This window comes from Rhipicephalus sanguineus, chromosome 8, assembly GCF_013339695.2.
Source record: "Rhipicephalus sanguineus isolate Rsan-2018 chromosome 8, BIME_Rsan_1.4, whole genome shotgun sequence".
NCBI lineage: Eukaryota > Metazoa > Arthropoda > Arachnida > Ixodida > Ixodidae > Rhipicephalus > Rhipicephalus sanguineus.
In genome coordinates, this window is record NC_051183.1 from 155049902 (window position 1) to 155065313 (window position 15412).

The window sequence follows — 15412 nt, forward strand, 5'->3', positions numbered from 1 at the left end:
TAACCCCACATAACGAAATTGATGGTGCGCGGCAAAATTTTCGTTGTAGTGAAATTTAAAAAAATATAGCTGACCTGAGCTAGTAGAACAGGGAAACTTTTATTTCCAAAATTCAAAAAGTGTCGGCTGCTTCCTTCCTTTCCCCAGCAGCGTCATGACGTGATTCTCATGTATGCTAGCGACGCCATGTTGAAAAGCATGTTAAAGGGGTACTGACACAAAATTTCGCGGCCGAGATAGCCTGCTGGATCGATTTCCGTGTACGTGCGTGTACCATCTGCAAAATATCGACAGCGAATAAAGCTTGGAAGGTATTTTATATGAATTTTGAAGTTCGCATGCGCGATCCAGCATTATAGGCCGCACCTATTGCATTGACACCCTCGGAGGTGACCCGAGGTGACCCCCCTACTTCCCCTACGTAACTGTTGTAGCCGGTGCAACAAGTTACGATGACGTCGTAGCCGCCATTTCTGTTTTGACGCGCTCGCCGCAGCACTGTTGGTATCTCAAGGAAATCGTCGCCAACAGACGACGATGAGGAGGACGACGATAACGAGGACGATGAAGGCGACATCGCGTAGCACGTGCGGCAAGCATGCGAATGCGAGGAGACGACGCGAACAGCGCGAAAGTGCGTCACACTTCTGTGTGCTGACGTGACCGAGCGCTGCAGCCGCTAGGTGGTGATAGTTGCACCCGGAGGCTTGTCGTTTTTGAAACCGAAACTGACACTGGTCGGTAATGAGGAGCCTGTAATTAATTATCTGTCGCGCGCTGCAGCAAACGATGTGCCGTGTTATGACTAACAGGCCTCCAGCAACACATTGCAGCAAAAAAACGCGAGGCCAAAATATTTGTGTCAGTACCCCTTTAAAACAACGGCTTCCGCGAACGAACCAGAGGCACGGTTGCGCAACACGAACTGCACAGTCACTAATACGCTAACACTAGCTATTTGTCGACAACAAGGTATCCGACAACGCCAAGATGCAGGCGTGCTATCGCGGAGTGATGACTTACTCCTTATTCTATGCTATTCTTATCATCCACCACTCGCGGCTGGCTGATTCTGTTGATAACGTGGACTAATTGTTGCTCTGACCGCTGGCCGCACTGACCAAGCGCGAAAAGCACAAAAAGCATTGGCATTGGAAAAGGCATTGTTCTGCCATGGTACCGTTGCACCCCAGGCTGAGGCGTGGACAACTGAGCTTCAGCTTCGGATTGTCTGCGACTAAGAAGCAACTCAAGCCAGTTCCGAAAGCGGGCAGTCTCATCGCCGTCGCTATCAAGCAATGGCAGCCCCCATGCTCAGTCAACAGTGGCAGTTTTTGGTGCTGCCAACACGTGATATGGACTTTGTAAACGTATTTTTATGTTCTAAAATGCACCAAAATGTTCGAGATTGTGTTTATTGCGCGGCAAATTAAAGTTTTGAGCCAGGGATTGCGTCCTCACATTTTGTTGAAGCAGAACGGCAGAAGAAAGTGTTCGTTGTGGCGAGCATATTTATGTATTGACTCCTATGGCCTGCTGACGAGGAACCAAGAATTTTTCGTTGAAGCAGCGTTCGTTGTAGCAGGGTTCGACTGTAGCGTGTCCCATATTCCGGTATACAGAGAGAGGTTTACAAAATACCTGGTTACTGGACGATGGTATTAATATTTTGTGACACATGCAACTCCACTGTTGTGGAGAAAAAAATTTTAAAAGGCAACTCATTTGGTATTTGGCCGCTGCCTATAATTTGCACCAGCAGGGAAGTAGAATGCACAAGGTTTCTGCAATAACAGTGCTGTGCTTTCTTGGTTTATCTCGGCCCCGCCAGCTGGCACCACCTATCCAGCACCTGCAAAATAGAACAGCACGAAGGACAGGATGAAAGATACCATAATCACAAGGTCCTTCGTGCTGTTCTATTTTGCAAATGTCGCACCAACTTGCCCAGACAAAGTCGCTGCTAAGCTATCTAGCATCTTATGTTTATGGTTATGGTATCTAGTATAATGCTAACTCAAAGAAGTTTGCAGACAAACTACAACTCTCTATTGTTATTAAGGGGGGACACGGGTCTTTGAGACCAAAAATCAGAAAAAAAAAATTGAGTTTTTGAAAATGTTTTATTTGGATTCTGCCGCTACTGATGCATAACCTCGCCAATTTTCATGCGTCTTAGATCAGTATTTTAGCCGTGACAGCATTTTATGTGACATCAGCGAGGTAAATTTTTAGCGATGAACGCGTAAAAGACGGGCTTATTCAGCGCCGCGCTGTTGCCGCTCTATGTTCCCTACGGCAGCCATCTTGGTCGCATTCGAAAGAGCCGTGCTTTTTCTCGAATATCCCGCCGCCCTTGTTTCCGTCCACTCAGAATTCACGTAGAAAATCCGCCCCAAAAAAAGGTCCCACCGCGTGAGCCCATTGGCAAAGTGAGCACACATGACTAAATAACGCTTTCCGATTCGTCGGGCCTCCCGCGCTGTCTGCTGCAGCGCACGCAAAGCGGCAAGTTCATGTCGCCGTGGTATCACTGTGTTGTTCTCGTCGATTTACGTCCGTAAAGTTCCAACCCGCGCAAGCTGGCAAGAAATTGGAGCAGGCGTTTTTGATCATCCTCAACAAAGACTGCACGTTGCGGTGGCTTACTGGCACTGTGCCAAGTGAGCTAGACGAAGTGCGCCGCAGCCGCCGGGAGTGAATTAGGCCTACGCTCTTGGCCGCGTTTTGGAACTTTGATCGTGGCGAAGCCATATCGAAAGTTGCGCAGCGCTCATAAATTCGAAAAAAAAAAGGAGATCACGGCTCGGGTGCATCAGAAGCGCATCCAGCGGAGGACGGCGTGGTGGCGGAACGCGATTCATCGGTCGAAATGCCGACTTCACCTGTGTCGGCGGCCGCCTCGACGAGATCAGTGATAGGCAGCGTGGTAGAAGGATCGACACGACGTTCTTGACTAGTGCCGATCGTGCGCAACAGCAGATGCAGACTGAAGATAAGATCTCCAGCTTATCGGCAACTTCCGCTAGCGAGCGCAAGCTGCGGACGCTCGCAACAGCGTGCGAGGGCTCTGACCCGTCCGCGGCTAACTACGGGATCTTCGACTTCTCCGCAATCAACAAACTGCTTGAAAGGACATGCAATGGGGCCGTTTCGATTGGAAAATGTGATAAACTACTCTCCTGGTGTCTTATAGGGCATTTATTTCCAAAGTAAAGCATTTTTACTAGTGTAGCGCTCTTAGAAGGTACGGAGTTTTGTTTTTTGCTTTTTTTTTCATTTTCAATTTTTCGGCCACCTTTCACTCTTCTGGCGAGTGTTTCTCAGCTTTGGTATACTCGGTTTTGATCATTTTTGTATTACTGAAAAGCTGGATGTTTAGTGAGTGCAACAAAGTGTCATATGTTACTACAGTAAAAGCTCGTTAATTCGACACCCGTTAATTCGGAAATTCGGATAATTCGGACGGCTCTATTGGTCCCGGCCAAAGTGCATGTTAATCTATGGGACCAAACCTTCGGCAATTCGTCAGAATTGGGCTCCGCACCGCTTAATTCGGACAAATGTTGACGGCTGCCGCTACACAAAAGTGTGGTAAGGCAGCGCTGGCACCACTGGAGCGAAACCGAAAACTGAGTGACATCGCCATCGTCATCAACTAGTGGGGGCGATCGCAGCGTCACCGAATGTCGGAGTCTTCTTTCTTCGCTCCACTGCGCCTCCGACACCATTTTCCCGTGTGTTGTGTTGGCACCGTCTCTTCTTGCGGAGTTCTCTTTTTTCCCCATTGTGACCGTGTTTACATGTGAGGCCCGAGCATGCGGCAGTAGCCGACGATGGCATCGGCGAGGTGTCAGCCGAGTCCACCGACGATGACTGCCTGACCTTCAATGCTGTCCTTCCCACAGATATGACCCTTCAGGACTAGATCGCGATTGATGATTGTGTCGCCACGACTGGTCTCCTGCCCGATCAAGAAATTCAATGATGTCGCGAACTCATCGCACCTCACGGGAAGTGTCGGAGGCTCGTTTGACATTAGAGGACGTTTGCCTGAGCACTTCCGACAGTTTGCGTGCTGTTGGCCATTTGGAAGAGTTAAGAAAAATTGTAATGTCAGCCGGAATCTGCACGAAAACGCAGACAACCATTACAAAATACTTCAACAAATAAAGGTATGCTTCTCCAACTTGATTTTAATGTTGTTTTTGCTGTTCATTCGTTAATTCGGCATTCGGTTAATTCAGACATTTTTTCCGGTCCCGTGAAATCCGAATTAACGAGCTTTTACTGTATAGAAAAGCGTAAACTTTTACCAAAGGGAAAATAATAAAAATGTTTTCTCGGTAGTCGAATGGCGAACTTTGAAGCTTCATAACCTATGTTGTAGGAAAGCTAGGACCACAAAATTTGCTTTTTGCACTCTTTGATAACTGTAGAATGCAATGACACTTAATTCAGCAGGATCCGAGTGGCCAATTTATTAAAAAGGTGATCAAACGAAATTTCAGTTAATGATTAATTAAAAAAATAGTCGTAAGGGCTACATAAAAACTGAGTTCATATTTGATATATACACATGTAAATACATGATCACCGAAGTTTTCATCATCCTTACTTAAATAAAAAGATGCTTTATGTCAAAGTGCCTCCTCCCCCCTTAAAACATTACTAGTAGGCAACCATGTGGGACGAAATATCGGTTGTAGCAGATCTTGGTTTTAATATTGTCTTGTATTACGACTCCAAAACTGTTCAAGAATTGCTTTCAGAATTCTGCTAGTGCAAAATTCACCGATTGATTTTGGACCTAGTCATAAAACATGTAAAATTAAGAAACTTGTACAGTGAAACCTCGTTATGACAAAGTAGCATCGGGACAGTAAATTATTTCATTATAGCCATTATTCATTGTAACTGTTGAGTTAAAATCGGCTCTATCAAATCAGCAATCTGGCTTGCACAAATGCATGCACTGCGCAGAGTGAAGTTTTCCACAGTGTAACCATGCACAAAGGCCTTTTCTACTTCAGCAGTTTGTCACATGGATATGACCATATACTTTTAAAAATGTGGGTGCAAATTGTCTTTCAGTATACAGTCAACTGCCGATTTTTCGGACGCCCGATTTTTCGGACATGCTCGAAAATTCGGACGCTCTCGCGGCACCGTCACCAGCCCCATAGACTTCAATGTATTAGACCGTCCAAAATTTCGGACGCTGAAGCTACTGCGCGTCCGATTTTTCGGACTTTCTGCCCAAATTGCAGGTCCGAAAGGCATTATTTGAAGCCCCCACCTCTGCCGCGTCTATCATCTCGTAGGTTCGAACCAGCGCTTTCGCGAGTCGATCTGTTTGAGACAGTAGCAGAGTCCGAAAGTCAGCTTTGCCGCAATGCCGACGCGTAATGGGGTGAAGCAGACCAGAAATTCAAAGGGGCCGCTATCGCAGCGCCGTGCGGCGATGTTACGGTTACGAATAAGCAGCGGAAATGCACAGAGGCGTCTACAGTTAACTGCACGGTAGTGCACGTGGCCTAGCGCAGTTGCATGCGTACTGCATGCATTTAAGGGGAGATGCGGGTCGAAAAACACAAGTTTTCTAAAAAATTATCGATTTTTTGTTTTCGCCTGTTTTGTTAAGATTAGTACCTCTACTGTTCTGAAAAAAAAAATCAATGTCGAGACTCAACTGGAAATGCTTTAAAATTGCGTCTAAAGAGCACAAGGTGGCTGTCAAAAGGCCGAAAGTGTGTCATCTTCGAGCACCTTGCCGCTGATAATGCGCCGCCGCTCACCATTGTCGACCGCATGAGGCGAAGAGCCGAGCCTCACTCTTCAAATAACAACAGTTTCCCGCGCTGCTGCAGCGCGGGAAATAATAAAGAGAAGCACGCTTTTGCCGCCTTCTTCGAGCGCCGCGACTGGCTTTAAATCACGTGGTACGGATCGGGAGCCGCCATTGGCCGCTGCGTGCCTGTGTGTGCTGTGAAGACTACTTGCAGGATCCGTGTCTCGTCAAGCAGCGCAGCTGAACAAAGCTTTTCTCGAGTGCTTATCCGTTATGGATGAAGAAAGCCGTAGGAAGCGCGGTCACCGGCCTGTGAAGTTTCACGCGACGCACAAATTTCGAGGACGCCGGCGCAAATCAAAGCCGAACACTCAAACCACGAAAAGATCGTCTGCTGCCGCAAGGCGTAGTGGCAGTGACGCCGATGCGTCCGACGAGTTTGCCGCGGCATTCGAATATGTGAGTGCCTCCCAGAAAAAGATCGGACTCTTCGAAGACGAAGAAAAATCACAGGACGACGAGTCTTCGTTGATTGCTGATATGACAGCATTGAACATGTTGGTTTAATCGAGGGCACTCCAGTTTTGAACGTGTTCTGGAAGAGCTTGGCGTGCTCCCGTCTCATGATCTGGTTGCTCTTGGCACATCACGGGACAGCACACGCCAGAAAAAAATGTCTCAAAAACTAACAGGAGAAGCAAGGGCCTGTCGGCGTGCGCTGAAGAAAAAATCTCTTGTCGAGGAGTCAGCTCGAAAGAGCCGTGAGGGCCAAACCTATGGTGCTGGCGCATTTTAATGGCAGTGGCCACTACAAGGAGGATTGTTCTTTCTTGTGTACAAATTTCGTTGCATTCAATGACATCTTTGATAAATAAACATGCAATTTTGGCTTTAAAACTCGTTTTTCTCAAAACACAAATTTTGCCATTTTTGTCAATGTGCCCCTCCTTTTTCGGGTACTTCTGGTGCTCAGATCTGCATGAAATTTTTCCCAAAGTTTTTCCAAAGTACGAGAAATGCAGTTATCTTGTTTAAGTTTCGATATTCTTATTATAAAATAAAAAAAAAGTTATGTAAACTTTCACTAGGGTAGGAGAAATATGAACTTCCAACGTTAAAATTTTTCACGTCTAGTACATATTTTTTATGGAGTTCCTAATTAGTTATTTGCATTCCGCACTTTATTTGAAACATTATGAACTATCAATTGTAAAAAATTATTGAAGTTTAGGTCTGAAAAGAGGGGGGCAAGATGCTTCAGTTTTTCACTTTGTCATGTTGCAGAACTAAAAGTATGCAACTTGCAAGAAAACTAATTATATATTTGAAATCAGCATAAAAAGTTCTATAAGCAGCTCAAGTTTCATTGCTCTAGGGTGAATATTAAAGAAAAAGTGTCTTCGAGTAGCATCTCCCCTTAATAGGCGAGAACCCAAATGCGCCGCGCCGCCATTCTTGCTGCCTCTTTCTGCGAGACCACTAAGTGCGCCGCGTAGACGCGTTGCCTTCGCGGACGAAACCAGCTCGCCATTGCCGCGCCCGTGTGCGGTCAGGAACTAAGTGCGCATCACGAACCCTTTCATGATAAATGCGTGCGTACGATACAGCAACAGTAAAGTGACGGCGTCGGCTTAGTTGGCGATGTGCTGCACACAACTAGAAACGATCAGCTTGACACGGCAGCGAATGCTGCGTATCGGCGGCGATTCGGCGATGTGTGTGCGCATGTTTGCGCGCACACATCGGGGAAAGCCGGTCGAGTCGTCCGCTCTTCCGCCACAGTCTGTGTTCCGCGTCATCGTTTACAAACGCTTCATGCGAGATAGCCGTAATATATTCCGCGCTTTGCTGTTATTAGCAGCGCTCATCACGAGATGCAAAAGTGGCGGTTGGCACGTACGTAGTTAAGCGGGGTTCGCGGCAGGTACCGAATGTATTTGCGAGAGCCTGGGAGCGCACCACAATGCCTGATAATTGTACTGGGAGGCATTAAAGCTATTTCGGACGTGGCTGTGGTGATTTGACCACTTCAGCAGAATAAGAAAGCATGAATTTGTTTTTTCGGACTGCCCGATTTTTCGGACGATTTCGCGGTCCCTAGGGAGTCCGAAAAATCGGCAGTTGACTGTATTTTTTTTTATTCTACCTTTCGAGTTTTGAGCCCCACACGAACGAAATATTTCTTCACTACAGCCGATATTGCGGCAACTCTTGCATTTTCGTTTTCATTATTCAGCAGGCTCTCAGTAAATGAAAGCTTCTTAAATGGAATTACGGCTTGAATGGAATAACTGCCTCTAATAAGATTGGTTTTGCACCTCATTTCTGCATCCCTGTTGATCTTGCATTAAAAGGAGTTCCTGTTAAATGAAACACATTTTTCTGGTCCATTCATGTTCCGTTTGAGAGTCTACCGTAGAATAGATTTCACTGAAAGGAAGTGTGGCCAGCCAAAGTTCGTATTTAGTTTGCTATAACCAATAATTCGCTATATCAGTGTTTATTGTAATGAGGTTTGACTGGGTAATTGCCCCTTTTTTTTTGACCACAGGCGTCCCGAGGAGCCCAAAGAAGCGGCACCAGGCGGAGGTGGCAAGGAGCGCAACTTCCGGCCCCTCTACGACATCCCCTTCATGTACGAGGCTCGGGAGTTCCTCCGCAAGAAGCTCATCGGCAAGCAGGTGCAGGTCTGCATCGACTACAAGCAGCCGGCATCCAATTCCTTCCCCGAGAAGACCTGCTGCACGGTCACCATTGGAGGAATGTGAGTGTAGCCGTCCGAGGCTAGTGCACGAGCCACCCTCACAGTAAACAATTTTAAAGGAATTAGGAATTAACCCGTCCCTAATTTCTTTAAAACTGTTCGCTGTGGTAAAACTTTTCTCCAGTTTTAATTTCTGAATTCAAATGAAGGTTCCGTTTCCTTCCGATACTGTCAACTACCGATTTTCGGACATGCCTGAAAATTGACTCCTTTGCGGTGCCACCACTAGCTCTCTAGAGTCAACGTGTAAGGACATCTGAAATTTCAGATGCTCAAGCTCTTCTGCGTCCTATTTGTCGGACTTTCTGCTCCAATTGAACATCTGAAATCTGAGTTTGATTTATTACATTTTTATGTTAACACTTTCACCCCTTCCCTCGCTCTCTTTCCTTCTTTCGTGGGGCGGCCTCAGGTTGCGCCTCACGAAACATTTACACTTGATAGTTTGCGTCCACCTGTTCTTGTTGTGTTTTTCTGCGCCTCCATTAGTGTCCCCCCTGTTATACCCATGCAGATATTCGCAACCTACATTAAGAGCATGCATAAGAATGTTCGGAAAATGTGAGGAGAAAAAAATATTTCTTGTGTGCTTAGGCTGATTTAGTTTGTTTATTGCTCTCTTGGAAACAGCAATGTGGCGGAAGCACTGGTAGGCAAAGGACTGGCCACCGTGGTCCGGTACCGACAGGATGATGACCAGCGCTCGGCACACTACAACGACCTGCTGGCCGCCGAGATGAAGGCACAGAAGTCTGCACGGGGACTGCACTCCAAGAAGGATGCCTCTGTCCACAGGGTCGTCGACCTGGCTGGGGTGGGTGCCTGTTGGTACACTGTGGAACTTTGAAAACAATAGTGTCATTAATTTCACCACCATAGATTTATCAATAGATGAGAAAATCAGTGTCAAAAGTTTCGCTTTTAAACTGCGCCAAAATCTTCCATGGTGACGTCATGGATTTCAAGATGTACTTTTGGGCTAGTTGGTTCATATTCACAGGGCGTCAGTTCGAATTGACTGTAAGTTCGAATTAACGAGCTTTTACTGTATCTCTTATAACCAAGTGTCTCTCGTAATGAGATCTTGCTGTACAGTCGAAACCCGCGATAACGAAATCCCGAGAGAACGAAATTCTCGCCGCAACGAAATATTTTCGGAGCACCGGCGAACGCCCATAGGAGTCAATGCATTTCGTAACTCGCGACTACGAAAGATATTCATGCCGCAGTCCCTCATTAACGAAATTTTTGAAACGCGAGTGCGCAAATAATCTATTCTCGCAACATTAACTACATTCGAAAACTGCTGAAATGCATTCATGCTACAAAACTATCGTTACAGCGCACTTGAGAAGCATCCGCCGTCACTGTTTTACAAAAAAACATAAAGCTGGTGACAATGATGATGATGATGGCTTGCCGAAACACCTGGTCGTTATCGCGGACTATGTAGCCAAATCCACATTCCTCATGGAGTTTCGTTCGTTGACTTGGCTCTGTGCTTGGCTTTGTCGGCTTTGCGCGCACATGGTCACGTCTGTAGAGCCATTTGAGGAGCGTTTGCTTGGTCGCTTGGTGCAACGTGAACTGTGTGTTGCGATTGCTTCGTCCGATTTCGCTGCCTGCGAAGATTCCACCTCCAACGAAAAAGCGGAAGTTCATCACGCTGCAAGATAAGGCTGCAATCATCAGCGAGGTGGAAAAGGGCAGGAAAAAAATGAACATCGCTGAAGAATTCGCCGTAGCGTACAGCTCGCTGTCCACGATTCTGCGCTGATCCAGCTGAGCCGGAAGAAAGTTCGCCTGTAGGTGCACTTGATACCGGTACTGGTAACAGCGCAGTGCCGCCGTCACTGATCAGTGCTTGGGGCGAAGTTTGTGCCGTGGCAAACGAGAATCCCGATCGAGAGGCATGAAATTACTGCATGGTAAGGACCGCCAAAGCAAACTCACAGACTTTCGAAAATAGAATGTTTTTTTTTTGTAAATTTCATGTCTTTTCTGCCGCATTCTCGCGCCAACGAAATTCCCGCAAGAGCGAAATTTTGTGCTTTCCCCGCCGATTTCGTTATTGCGGGTTTCAACTGTATCTGCAGTCCCATGCTCATGCATGGTTGCAAGTCGTGCCTTGAAGAAAGATGAAAGAAAAAAAATTTGTGCAGCTTGCACTAGTGGCGCAAGGCTGGAACCAAGAGCAGAGCTGGGTGGGCTTCTATGTTTCTCTTTCTTTCTCTCTCTCTCTCTCATTCTTCTTCTTTCTATTTCTTTTCTTTTTGTTCCCTTTTTCTCTCATCCTTGTTCATTCTACAGTAGAATCTTGTTACAATGAACTTCGCGGGAGCGCTGAATTTAATTCGTTATTCTGAAATATTGTAGTACTGAAAAATGATGTCAGTAATGTAACACAACAGCGAAAATAACGTACCTTTGCAGGTGGTGCACGTGTTGGGGTGTAAACAATGAACGAAAACACTGGGCACTGAGTGGAAACAATTTACTGCTTAAAAAAGTCGGTTATCTTCTTCTGGCGAGTAGAAAGCAGGCTCTGGTGCATGTATGCCTCCACGTCCGCAACCTTCCTAAGGATGTCTTCGGGTACATCCTTGCAGCACCCGAGGTACGATCGGTTCTTCTCAAGGAACACCACAACATCCGAGCTGGAAATAGTCTCTTCCGTCTGCATCTCCAGCATCGTCTTCGTCACTGCTACAGCAATCTTGCTCACGCACTTGACTCACGATTTCTTCGCAGGTGAGCTCTGCGGACTTAGCCGCTGTGCAGTCACTGTCTACGTAATCCTCGAAGGTTACCGCAGCGTCTACCGGGAGCTTCTTGGTAAGCTCATTCCAAAGCTCTGGGTCGAGCTCTGCTTTGTCGTCGCAGTCTCGAGAAGACCTGCCTTTTGCCAGCAGTTGCTAATGGTGCTTGCCTTGACGTTCCACCACGGCCCTGTCAGCATTTCTGCGGCTTGACGGATGTTGACCTCCGTGGGCAGCTTCAGTCGTATGTTAATGAGAAGGCGCTGCACAAGTCGCTTCCGAAATTCGGCCTTCACACATCTTATTATGACTTGGGCTAAAAGTTGGAGCAAAGACGTACAATTCGGGGGCAGAAATTCAAAGTGCACATTGCTCAAACGCATGTTCACCATATGTGCCAAGCAGTTATCAACGATTAGAAGAACCTTCTTTTGTTTCTGCTTCATTGTGTTGTCGAACTGCAGCAGCCACTGCATGAACAGTTCCCACGTCATCCACGCTTTCTTATTTGCCCAATAGTCGCAAGGCAACGAGACGTTTTTCAAGCAGCGAGGCTTGGCGGACTTGCCAATAACAAGAGGCTTGAGTTTTTCCGAGCCTGTGGCGTTGCAGCAGAAAAGCACTGACACGCAAAGACGCGACTTTTTTTTCCACCCTTGCATTTTTCACCTTAAGGTTCATTGTCTTATCAGATAACAGCGGATAAAAGCATGTCATTTCGTCGGCGTTCAAAACGTCTGAAATGAACGACTCGACGATTTCCTGAAAGTGCTCGTTTCGCCAGGCAATCGCACTTTCGGCATCGGCCGCCTTTTCTTCCCCGCACGCGACTTGCCACATGATGCCATTCCTTTGCTGGAACCGATACCGAAACGAACCACTTGTGTTGAAGCCGGAGGTGCCCAAAGCGACCGCGAACTGTCGCGCCTTTTCTTGAATAATAGGGCCCGACAAGGGCACACCGTGTTGTCTGGCATCCTTAAACCATGTGAGGACGGTGTCGTCGACGGTTTGGTAGTTGCCCAGCCGCAAGCGTTTTCTTGAGGGAGCCAGCTGTGATTCTCAATGTAATGTCACGATCTTCTCCCGATCCTTCAGTATCGTTGCCACTGTTGACGGCGCAATATCACGCTCCCTGCATATGTCCACTTTCTTTTTTCCAGCATTCAGCTCCGTCAGAATGTCCACTTTTTCCTTGAGCGAAATCTGGCGTCGCTTCTTTTTAACGCTGGGGCCAGGAGAACTCATTGCCAGAAAAGCGACCGCACAACACGATCTCAACTTTGCAGCTCCAAATGACAGCAACTGGAAACGTGGTGAGAACAGCGGCAACAGCGGGACTAAGCTTACGACATTGTTTGATTTGGTTTGACCAGTTAGACCGGCTGGTGACGCTTGCGTTGATGTTGACGCTGACGCTGATGGGGCTGCACCCGTTGAAGACGGTTTCTTGGCGCATATCTGCTGCAGATGATGATAGGTGTAGGCTTCAGTGATTTCCGTACCGATACATTCACGAAACTTCGTAAGAACGAAGCATCTTGTTGATTTCGGGGTTAAATTACGTACGTTAATGTGAAATGTTCGGTATTCTGAAATTTGTAGTACTGGAAGTTTTTTACATTGGCAATACAGTACAGTAAAAGCTCGTTAATTCGAATTCCACGGGAACGCTGAGCAATTTCGAATTAAACAAAATTCGAAATAATGAAAGTGAGCAAAAATGGGTGGATTTCGGGGGTGGGGGCACGAAAAATATTTATTGGCCAAAAAAATCGGTGATGACCATCCGCTTCTTTTCTCTGAATGCCACAGCTGCGGCTCTCTGTTCCAGCGCGCGGACGTGGCGCAGGGAATCCTCTTCACCCTCTTCAAAGCTGAAGAAGAGACGCGCCACATTAAGTGCCTCCATCACCGTAGAAGCTGACGGGCGCACAGGCGCTTCATCATCTTCGTCTTCCTCACCTTCTGGCTCTTCAGCAACAGGCTGCGCACCGGCTACTTGAGCGATAATGTCATCAGTCAGGGCACCACACACCGATGCACCGGTGTCAACTTCAACATAATCAGCAAAACGTACGCCCCGAAGAGTGTCGCGCAATGCCACTGGCATGAGCTCCTCAGCCCCGTCCACGTCGACGTCACAACTATCCTGCGCACTTCCAGCTGAAAATCCACTGTGGCGGAAACAGTTTTGCGATTGTGGTCGCGGTCACCTGTTCCCATGCGCGCGCCAACATGTGCATGGCAGTGAGCAGCGTAATGCCGAAGTCCTTCCTGTCGCCCGCGCACAAAATCATTCTCTCCAGCATGTGACGCCTATGAAAGCACTTGATGTTCCTTATCACACCCTGGTCCATTGGCTGTAGGGCCGCAGTCGTATTTGCTGGAAGGAACACTAACTTTGTTGCTCTCAGCTCAACGTCGACTTTGTGCGCCGAACAGTTGTCGACGACAAGAAGGACGCGTCTGCCGCCCAGTTCCATTCGCCTGTCGAATTTCAGTAGCCACTTCCTGAATAGGTCACCTATCATCCAGGCTTTCTTGTTTGCGGCGTACTCCGTCGGCAGTGACCGAATGTTTTTGAAGCACCGTGGCTTGAGTGCTTTGCCAATCACAAAAAGGGGGACCTTTTCCGTACCGGTCATATTTGCGGCGACCAGAACAGTGACACGCTCTTTGCTGCGCTTGCCGCCGGCACAGCTGTCTCCCTTGTAGGTGATCGTCTTGTCTGGCTGCAACTTGAAAAATAACGCTGTCTCGTCAGCGTTAAACACATCCTGTGGTGAGTAGCTCTCCAAGTACTGCTGCAGGGTGTCGCTTCTCCAAGTAGCGCATGTTTCGGCGTCCACTTCCTTTGCCTCGCCGGATAACGTGCGGAATACGAGATTGTGCCGCTCCCTGAAACGATGAAACCATCCCTCGGAGGCGACAAAGTCTTCAATGTCCAAGCGCAGGGCGAAATCGGCTGCCTTGGCCATGATGATAGGGCCGCTCAATGCGTTACTCTGGGCTCTCATTTCTTTAACCCAGATAATCAAAGCTGACTCCAGTTCCGGGAACTTCGCTGTCCTTAGCCTTTTTCGACTGGCGCCAAAATCCTCGGCTTCATAGGCATTTTCAATGGCTGTCCTGTTGCGTATGTAGGTTGACAACGTGCTCGGAGGTATGCCGTGCTTCCTCGCAATTTCGTATTTGCTCGAGTTCCCTTGGTCAACCTCTCGCAAAATCTCCACCTTCTCCTTGACAGTCTTCGCGCAGTAGTTTCCCCGCGGCATCTTGCAACTTCGATGCGGAATAAGACGGCTTGACGGCGTGAACGAACAACGTGCTCGTGGAACATAGTGACGCTGCCGGGTGCGGCCTAGGACTGCTAGGACTACTCCGCCGACTCCTCAGCGTCCCGCGGGTCCCGCGTATACAAGTGGCGCCAGGCGCTGAGATAGCGGGAGGGCTACGGAAAAAAAAAAAAATTGCTCCGTGGATTTCGGAGGCCATACTTTGCTCGCCCTTTGCTCGGAGGCCACTTAAAGCTCGAAAAAACCGGTCGTGCCACCTATCGTTCGGCCGTAAAAGCTTCCACTAGTGTTTGACGATGATGACGCCCGGCGGCGCGCGCTTCGAATTATCCGTAGAGGCGGCAATTTCTGTTCGAATTAACGAATCGTTTTACACATGGTCTCCTATGCACTGCGGACCGGACTGCGGCGACCATTTCGAATTATCCAAAATTTCGAATTAATGAGGTGTGAATTAACGAGCTTTCACTGTATAACCTCGTTACAACGGATCTGTTTACAACAGACATTCGGATATTACACTCAAACCTCGATATAACGAACACGGATATAACGAATTATCGGTTATAACGAAGTAAATGAAGAATAGTCTTGTCACAGCTACAGTGTTACAATTAAACGTTTATAAGGAATTTTCGGATATAACGAAGTTATTTTCGTGGCAGATGTGACTTTGTTATAATGAGGTTTGAGTGTACATACCAATTTGCGGCGTTATGCCGACCTCCGTATTTGTTCCATTGATTGAGCTTCGTTTGCAACGGATTCTGGTACAACGGACATTCGGACATAATTGACT

The 15412-nt window shown here is 47.5% G+C and overlaps 1 protein-coding gene across 1 annotated transcript in view; it reads left to right on the plus strand.

Moving 5' to 3' along the window:
• LOC119402420 (staphylococcal nuclease domain-containing protein 1) overlaps nucleotides 1-15412 on the plus strand; it is a 143847-nt gene that overhangs the window by 57693 nt on the left and 70742 nt on the right. Inside the window, exons 9-10 of the mRNA XM_037669565.2 lie at nucleotides 8343-8555; nucleotides 9186-9369. Of these exons, the coding sequence (XP_037525493.1) occupies nucleotides 8343-8555; nucleotides 9186-9369 (397 nt within the window). The remainder of the gene's footprint in view (nucleotides 1-8342; nucleotides 8556-9185; nucleotides 9370-15412) is intronic.